General features: G+C 38.2%; 1 protein-coding gene across 7 annotated transcripts in view; it reads left to right on the top strand.

Annotated features, from left to right (window-relative positions):
* The first annotated feature begins 527 nt into the window (after positions 1-527).
* smoc1 (SPARC related modular calcium binding 1) overlaps positions 528-9,897 on the top strand; it is a 30,811-nt gene continuing 21,441 nt past the window's right edge. For all 7 annotated transcript variants that reach the window (XM_077538478.1, XM_077538481.1, XM_077538477.1 and 4 more), the window contains exons 1-3: positions 528-848; positions 8,397-8,562; positions 8,958-9,044. In XM_077538478.1, coding sequence (XP_077394604.1) covers positions 726-848; positions 8,397-8,562; positions 8,958-9,044 — 376 coding nt within the window. In that variant the 5' untranslated portion in view covers positions 528-725. The remainder of the gene's footprint in view (positions 849-8,396; positions 8,563-8,957; positions 9,045-9,897) is intronic.

Raw genomic sequence — 9,897 nt, 5'->3', positions numbered from 1 at the left:
ACTTAATTTTTAAACGTGCTAGCCATGTCAATCTTAGGTTAGCTTAGCAATTAGCATGTCTTCTCCCTTTGTCAGACTAATACTTGTCAGAAATGAAGCTTATTTAGCCACCATGGAGGCAACGATGACTGACTTTGGAGTGATTGTTGGAGTGACATGTTTAGCCACAGCTGTAGCCAGCCGAACCTTGTTGCTTGCTACAATCTTGCCAAATGCTAAAATTGATGCCAACAGTAATTCTGCTGTCAACTTGTTCTGACTGACCACTGGCACTAATTTATGTTTTGATAAGAAATTTATTATATTATAAATTATGTATCTCGTTGAAAGTTCTGGTACTGGCTAAACCTAAACATTAACCAAAAAGTTAACACAATGCATCAACGTTTTTACTCAAAATGGCTGTTCATTAAGTTACAGACTGAAATATTGAGTGGGGCGTGGCTTCGACCCAAACACGCGGCCGTTCATTGGTCGAACGGGAACGTCAATCACTCGCCGGGCTCTCTCTTTTTTCTCTTTTTTTTTCTTTCTCTTTCTTCAGCGGCAAGGTGGGCGGTGGGGAGAGAAACATCAACCTGTGGGGACACAAGCGCTCGGGACTCGGACACACACGAGCTGTGGCGGCCACGGTCGTCCGCGCGTGCCACTATTATGTGACTGCTGACGCGAGGAAGAAGAAGAAGAAGAAGAAGACGACGAACGTATTTGAGACCGCTGCTGCCATGTTGTCTTCGCGCATTGTTGTTGTATTTGTCGCGGCGACCTGTTGTCACCTGATGGTGCCCCTGCTGCTCCTGTGGTACCTGCCCCACGTCCACGCCGGTCACAACAAGCCTGCCAACAGGGTGAGTCCGACCTGCTCCAATTGTTGATATTTGACACCATAAAAAAATATATATATCTGAAATCTCATTATTTAACCTTTAAATGTTTTTAATCCATAAACAAGTGGTTGTAAAACAGAAAAACTACATATCGGTCAAAGATGAACCGTTTTCACCTAATAATGTTAGACAGGCAAATTTGTAAGTTCATAATTTGATAGATAGGGGCCTAATTATTGTGAGGATATTTTTGACTGGTCAAAATATGAAAGAATAAAAGAGACAAGCTGCTTTTTTTTCTACACATCAAAACAGTTATCAGGTGTCTTAACAACAGATTAAGTCAAGATTTTGCCAGAAGCACCCAAACCATCAAGAATTCTGGAAATATTTTCACGGCATATTTCTTGCAGTGGGGAAATTGGCACCAGTAAAAGTACCGTGATACTTCACCATTAAAAGAGATGCGATACTAGAGCTGTCAAAATTAATCGAGTAATTAATTATCAAATTAATCGATAACTATTTTAGGAATCGTTTGGAGCCATTTTTTAATAAAAAAATAGTCCAAATCCTCTGATTTCATCATGTCAATCAGTAATTCTTCACTGATTTCTGTAGTCCTTAATGCAAGAAGACTGATTATCTTCTGTGTTTAATCAAAATGAGACATTTGCAAACATTTTTACTTTGAGAAACAAAAATAAAACCACCATCATAGTACAACATCAATCCCCCCCCCTTTTTTTTTTTTTACAAAATAAACACCAATCACCGGTTAATAAACTGTAATAAGGAAAAAAATGCTTTTGTAATGAATTTTGATGCAAAGTCAAAATGAATCCGATTAGTCGATTAATTGTGTGAGTAATCGATTAATCTAATCTAAAAATATTCGATAGTGACAGCACTACATTATACAATACCACATCTTTTCAGTACAATTTCATTTCACTACCAGTATTTTTTTTAAGTGTTCTCTCAAGTTCAACCGATGCCGAACAATTCGAATAAGATGCTTGCTTTACATTTTACGAGTTGTAAACACTTGCTGCAGTACGAGAATATGACCGTATGTATGCTAAAAACATGTAGCATAATCCTCAAATAAAGAAAAAAAGTTAAGAAATGCTAATTATTTTGGGAGCCTGGCTACGACCTCCCATTTTGCAAGACGCTACGCTATGGAACGCAAGATGAGGCTGGCCGGAGAGAAAAACGTGGCTTCACAAATTTTTTGCTACTTGCTGAGTCCTACTCTTTTCTTTTGGATGGTTGCTGAATCATTTTGCTGAATAATCATAAGTGCTTTATTGCGATGATTCGTCAACTATCATACTTGTCGCACACTGGAGGAATTTCGCAATACATGTTAAAAAAAAACCCCGAAAAAAGAAGAGTCGCTTGTGGTGCACGTAGCACTTGTGTAACGGTTTCATTGATCTGCCGGCCTCCAAGCATCATAATAACGATAATACGATAATAATAGTACAAGTTTGGCTGATTAAGTTGCGGTTGGCGGTCAGTCTGGAGAATGAAAGGAAAAGCTATTCAAGGGCACTTGAATGCATCATTTGCCTCTTGGACGATTCCCAAATAAAAGTGAAAGGCAACACTCCTCTCCTGTGATGCAATCGGTGCCCGGAATTTCCCCCCTGAAGCGGGATAACGGGAAGTTTAAGAAAGCCTTACATGGTTTATTACTTGCAAGTTGCCGAGTGACCGGCTAATAGACGGTGCCGTAAACGTGACAGAACAACACAAAACAAAGTGCAAACAAACAAGCGCATTCCCTCATTTTTCGGGGAAAAAGTGTAACAGGGCCGATGTTTTATTGGCATGAGGTAAATGGCAGCAGGTGTGTGGATGCAGGTACGCCTTGAGGGAAAGTCTGTTTATGCGGGATGTTACAGCATATCGGCATTTTGAAGAGGAAGGATGACAACACCGGTTTACTGATGACATTTTTTTTTTCTCCTCATAGGAAATGATATAAACACAAACGAGCTCTCCCAGGGTCAAATTATCGGTGTCATAAAACCACAGACAATTTTAACATTAAGTGTAAATACTAGTGTAAAAATTAGTCAACAGCTGTTTATAGTAAAAAGAAAAGAAAAAAGCAATAAAGACTTTATGGACAAATGTGCAGTTAGTTCATGAGTCAGATGTGGCTCATGTCACGCATCTTTTTTTAATATTGGTAAATATATGCTACAGATATATATTAGTAGTCTAACAAAATGATTTGAATCAGGAAATCGATTTAAAATACCGAGAATATATTTAATCGTCTTTTGTTTGTTTGTTGTCAAACTGATTCCTACGGAATCGAATCATCATCCCAATGAATCAAACCAAATCAAATTGTTCCACTTTAAAACAAAATGACCTCGAAATCGCAGTAGGAATAGTCATCCTCATTGCCTTAAAAACTAGATTACATTTTTTCATCGTAATTAATCGCATGACTTCAAAATTTAACTCACGATCGAAGTCGAGTGGTTAGCACGTCCGCTTCCCAGTTCTGAGGTCTCCGGTTCGAGTCCAGGCTCGGACCTTCCTGGGTGGAGTTTGCATGTTCTCCCCGTGCCCGCGTGGGTCTTCTCCGGGTACTCCGGTCTCCTCCCACATTCCAAAGACATGCATGGCAGGTTAATTGGGCGCTCCGAATTGTCCCTCGGTGTGCGCGTGAGTGTGGATGGTTGTTCGTCTCTGTGTGCCCTGTGATTGGTTGGCAACCGGTCCAGGGTGTCCCCCGCCTACTGCCCAGAGCCAGCTGAGATAGGCGCCAGCAGCCCCCGCGACCCTTGTGAGGAATAAGCGGTCAAGAAAATGGATGGATGGATGGATGAATTAAAGTTAAAAACGAGTGTGATATTAATTTGTGTTCAGGTCATATTCTCTGCCACTAGATGGCATAATTGTATTTGTAAGATGGTGACAGCTAAGTGCATTTTTCTTGTCATATTAATAAGAGCTATCTAATCTTTAACATGAAGTAACTTGTGATATTCTGCACACTTTTAAAATTGTAAAATACAACTTGACGCCTGTCTCCACAAATATATGCATTATTATTACATTTAATAGTGCTAAATTTTGATGCGGACGTGTCTGCTGTGTTGCGACTTGAATTCCCTCAGTACATGCTTTCCAAATAAGGGGCGCTCATTAATCACTCATAATTTTTTATTTTTTAGTGGCGTTAAAGAAACTTTAACTCAGAATTAACGTACTCATTTTGACACCCCTACTAAAAAACAGATCCAATTGTGTCATAAACGTGATGAAGTACCACTTTAAGTAGCGGCGTCATCAGCACCTTAGTGTAACTCAGTCAAATACTTTGGCACAGCATTTTTCAAAGAGTTTTTTTTTTTTTTTTTTTTTTTACACCCACATAGATCCTATTAGGTGTCTAGAAAAGCCATTTCAGGGAAAGAATAAAAGCGGCGAGGCGAAAAACGCGGTCGAGGCGGAAATACTCAAAGACGTACAAATCATAATGTCCAAATTCCGTGACATGCCAGCGGATCATTTTTATCCTGGTGGAGGCGTGCGCTCCAAAGCACACACATACGCGCCTTTTATGAGCCAAAACCTCTCATTAGGAATGCCGGGGCTCCACTTTTTTTTTGGGAGGGGGGGGCTTTTACGGGCCATTGACAGATGTCCTGGACGCCGACTCCATCGGCGACCAATCACACATGAGTTCACCCTCGGAAAATGCCTTTTTCATGCTCAATTGTCTGCCGTTCCAATCAGGATAATGAAAGCCAGATCTGACATTTGCCTCTGCTGGCGCTGCATGGAAGCTTCTCCGGGCTCTGCTCGTTTCATGACTGGTACTCATGTTGAGCATTACTTTACAAATATGTTTAAAGATCATTTAAAGTAAATTCAGTGTTCTATTCAATGTTTTTTTTTTTTTTATAAATACTTGTTTGATTATTTCTGAAAAGGTGCAAACACTGAGAGGTATGGAGTACTCGATTATGGAGCTATATTAATTCATTTAAATTTACCAGATTCATTTTTTCATTTTTATTTTTACGGCGCGGCTAAAACAGTGCCTAGCGATGCGCTTTGGCATTTAAGAACATTAGTGGTTATCCGGCGCAACTGCGAGTTACTATAAACTAGGCCGAAGCATGTTAGCTTGCAAGCTAGCTGGTGGCTAGCGCGGAAAGCCTAGCTAGCCTAGCATGGGTGTACATATAGTCACACCCGTTTTTCGATTCTTAGTAGTGGCATTTGATAGACATTTGACAGTTCAGCATATTCAGTGGACGCAACACTCAAATTTGGGAGCAATGAGATAAAATATGTAGGACAAGTTTGTATTTGAAGGTCACCTGGAAAACGAAAATACCCTAAAATGGCCGCTTCAAACTAAAATGGCAAATTTCTCAAGTCTTTGTCTTTCTAGGATCGGTTTCTTTATACGTTTTTTTTTTTTTTTTTGTGGGTGCAATGGGGTCTAGCCATGATAACAATTGTCCTTCAAATTATATTTGATAAATTTTGAGCTGGATTTTTTTTAAACAGAATTGCGGGGGTGTTGTCAAGCCAAAATGGCTGCTTCAAACCAAAAATGACAGACTTCCCCTGTCTTTATAAGCATGGCTTCTTGAGACTTTTTGTGGGTCTACTCATGATAGACTTGCCGACCAAAATTCATCTTTGTTACATTTTTTTTTTCCTTCAAAGACAAAAGAGAAGACACTTCCTGTGTCTTTTTAGACATGGTTTCTTGAGACTTTTTTTAAATTTTTTTTTGTGGGTCTACACATGATAGACATGTCCAACAAAGTTTGTGTTTTTCATGGTTTTAATTCATTAATTAATTAGTTTATTTATTTATGTTTTTCAATTCTGGTGGTGCCTGCTCTATGTAAAGTTTTTACCAGGACCATCACACCTTCGCAATTCATTTTTTTTTATTATGGAAAAGCCCTTTAAAGATGCATGATTTTGGTACATTCTCTGTGGAACTTGAGTGACTCATGGGTCTATATTCAGTGTGTTAAGTCGAGCAGACCTGCGGGCAAGTCACGTGTATTTCACTGACTGACACCCAACCTTGAAACCTTTCTTTAAATATTCACCCAAAATGAGAAAGTGTCTTCTTTCCTTTTTGTTTCTTTCATCCTCATGAGATTCAGGTCAGTTCCGTGGGTGGCGGAAACGTATGACTAAGCTGAAACGCTATTTCCATTTAATGGCGTCTCAAAAATCTGATGTGAGATTAAATGTTTTTTTTTATTATTATTTTTTTATCCTGGCGTAGGTAGAAGAAAGGCTGCGTCCATTAAGGCGCTGAGTCAGGCGTTGGGGAAGGTGGGACAGCTCAGTCGGTGTGTGGGCAGAGGCCAGACTTTGTGGCTCGTGAGTTAACGGTAACTGGGTTTTCACTTGCACAGCGCTTTTCCATCTTAACAAAAAAAGTGCTTTAATATTCTGATTCATCGGCTGATGATGCAGCATCAGGAGAAACTGGGACTCAGGATCTAGAACACCATCATGATTAAAGTCTCTTCTTTCATCAGGCAAAAAAAAGTATATATATTTTGTCCTTTTCGCAGCAATTAGCATTAGCTAAGTTTCATCATTATTCACAAAACTATTTAGAAATGTGAGTAATTGAGCTTTTTTCAGCATGGCCTTGGTTGATGTCCTTTGCTCTGCTGCCACCTGCTGACCGTTTGTGTTCTTTGCGGTTGAGAGACTACATCAAAGCCTTATAAACATAAAACACGTATAAATACGTAATTGGGACACTTACAACATTTAAAATAAAACATATTTTTACGTTTTTGGGAGCAAATGAGTTTTAATTAAAGTTCTCCATAAATATAGTTGAGTTGCGTTACTGTCACACTTGTCTGCATAGTTTGCTTGCTAATAAGAAGACGCTGAGATTGCACTTTCCTAAAAAGAAAATATTTGAGCTGTTCTGTATTATTTCTGCTGTTACTGTTAACGTTCTGAAGAAAGACAAACAATTGATGCTAGTAGGCTACACCAATAAAGAAACAGGTTTAAGACCATTATATTTTGCTGCTCCTGCCGCACTCTGTCCTCTCCTTGAAAAAGACAAAATTTGTGTTGCACTTAAAAAAATAAATAAAAAATTAGCGGTTATATATTTAAGTACATACTATATGTTTTTATTTACTGTACACATTATTTTATTTTTTTATACATTACTGCCTACTCACACGGTTTCTGTTACACTTATCTGCACCCTTTGTTTTTCTGAAAAGAAGATACTGTAAATGATCCCTCTCAGTGTGGATGAACTCTTCCTGAGTTCTTTTCCTCACAGGGTTCTTCTGTGCCCCGCCATGTTGTGGTTTGCCTGTGTGTCTGTGGGTATGATCATGGGGATATTTGGGGGCGCGGGGGGGGATGGCCTTTTCTTTTTTTTGTATTATGGATGTTTTAATTGTTCAACACTTTTGAGTTTGCGTTTTCCTAAAAAGAAAAGGATTTAATACGACTTTTTGAAATTTCATCGCAGGATTTGATTAGATTTCGCGAATGTTTTTATTATTGTTATTATTATAATTATTATTTATTTATGTATTTATTTATGTATTTATTTATTTATTTATTTTTAAGTAGAGTTTTTGCAAAGCCTTCGTCATTTATCCTGTGGGACGCTATTGGAAATATCTTAAAAAAGAAAAGTAACTGTTTGACAGTACTGCTTTAACGTTTTTAAGGCAACCTGATTTTGTAGACTGACACGACGTAACTGTAAATTAACTGCTGTACAGTAGGGAGCGCTATTCCGGTTTTATTTCTGGCTTCAGTCGTGTCTTTCCTCATCATTTCCCAGTTTTATTGAACAAATGCCACATTGAGCCGCATGCCAAAACCGACATGCAAATTGCTCTCATGTAGCACCTTTGCTCCAAACATTTGTCACTTTCTGGCATTTTTTTCTGCACGGGTTAATTTATACAAACGCTCCTGTGGCAGCAGACGACTCCCGCTTTGTTTGCATTGCCAGGCAGTCTATAACTTCTGTCCACTCCACTCACATTTTCGCTCCACGTCTTTCCCAGGAGTTGTTTCTGCTTTGGTTTGTGGTTTTTCAACCTTTCGGTCTAAAATCTTGTGGTCTTATAGCATGGACGTTGCCCGAGAGACTTGGCAGTTGTGGTTTGCGTGAGAGGACACGGAGCAGGTGTATACAAAAAAAAATAATTTAAAGTGCAGTTCTTCAATTGTCACTTGTCTACGTGAATGTGAACAATGTTGCTTGCTAGGATACATACACCCGTCACTAATAGTGCAGAGCAGAGGTCTGGTAATTTCCTGACGACGCCTCATTGAATTCAGAGTTTGCGGGCCTCTGGGTAAAGCTATGTGGTCGTCTGCATAGTTGGTTTATTAGTGTGGCAAGAAATAGAATGTAAAAATATGTGATTAACTCTTGATCCTTATTTTTTTCCCACTACCATATCACAGACAAGTTATTAAGACCTCTGTGAATTTCTTTTAAATTGTGACATAATAACCAAAATGTTTTCATTTGAATTGGTGTGTGGTTTTCAGTGGCTGATTGGCGACAGAGACAACCACTGCGGCGGAGCCTGCACGCGACCGCAGGCCAAGCCGGTGTGCGGCTCGGACGGACGGAGCTACGAGAACGGATGCGAGCTGCAGAGGGCGCGCTGCAAAGACAAGACGCTGACGCTGGCGCACCGCGGCCGCTGTCGAGGTGAATGCACCGCAAACGAAATGACACCAGTGGTTCCCAAACACCAAACGGAATGGTTTTGAAAAATAATTTCATTGTGATTGTTTTGTCATACATACATGTTTGGGTTTTATAGTTTAGACAAGGATAAACGCTCATCTTGTTTTTCAACTCGGAATAAAATTAATTTGTTCGTCCGCTTGTTGCTATTCAGATATCAGAATAATAGTATTATGGTGGGTGTCAATTACATGTGGGTTCTGTTTTTGGTAGTGTTCGAGGAGATTTTTCTAAAGTTTGATTCAAAACATTTACACAATGCAAAACCTTAAACGCATATACTGAAATGTGCCAGTTCAAGGCCTCCTGGCCACTGGGGGGCAGTCATGTGCTAAGTTTCACGTTTTGGCTTTCAGGAAGGAACTGGACGAAAGTTGAGCAGTCGGCGGTGGCGGCACTTCCACCGACGCCCCCATCTGTGGGTAGAGACTCTGTGCAAACAGGTAAGCACTGTGCCCATGAGAATATTTCAACCAATCACATTTCAGAAGAAAATAATTTCTGGAAAAGGCACAACTGGTGAATGGATTTATTTAATAAAATGTTTCTAATGCCTTTAGAAATATAGGTTACATAAATAAATACAAAAATAAGGCAAAAAGCAAAACACATAGGGAAATTTTTTTTGCGTTTAGAATATTTTTCTTAGTAAAAATAAAAATTTAACACAGCAATTACAAACGTACCAAAACTGGTTGAAGAATAAACTTTATTTATTATTTATGAATATTATTTATTTAAAATAAAATATGAAATGTCAAAAGCAATATAGACAAAAGGCAACAATTCCTTGAGAAATATGCATTTCTTTATTCTTTTAAAATAAGCTAATTAATTAAAATATATATTTTTAATTGCAAAAGTAACAAAAGTAAGTCATACACATTTTAAATACCCTGAAAAAGCTCTCTCTAGTTAGTATTTTTTAAAACAAATTTTAACCATTAGAAATGGGCCAAAACATGGTGAAAAATATATTTATTAAAAAATGCCTTAGAACAAAATGCCTTAGAAAATAAATGCACATACAAATAAACACCTTCAAAAATATTGAATGCATTAAAATGAATAAATATAAAATGCATTTTGTAATTTGGGGGAAATATCTTTTCATTTTTTGGTAAAAAAAAAAATAAAAATTTTTTGATCAATATACATGTTTGCTTTATTTTAATCATTCCTTACAAAAAAAAAAAAAAGTAAAAATACTGTAAAACAAAAGGCTTTTATAAAAATCAGCAGGACATATTAAAATAAACCTTGTTGGTTATGGACATGGCCAAAGACAAAAGACCG

This window comes from Festucalex cinctus, chromosome 12 (assembly GCF_051991245.1).
Source record: "Festucalex cinctus isolate MCC-2025b chromosome 12, RoL_Fcin_1.0, whole genome shotgun sequence".
NCBI classification, from domain to species: domain Eukaryota; kingdom Metazoa; phylum Chordata; class Actinopteri; order Syngnathiformes; family Syngnathidae; genus Festucalex; species Festucalex cinctus.
The sequence above is the reverse complement of the archived record's forward strand: the minus strand, read 5'-3'. Positions and strand labels throughout refer to the sequence as shown.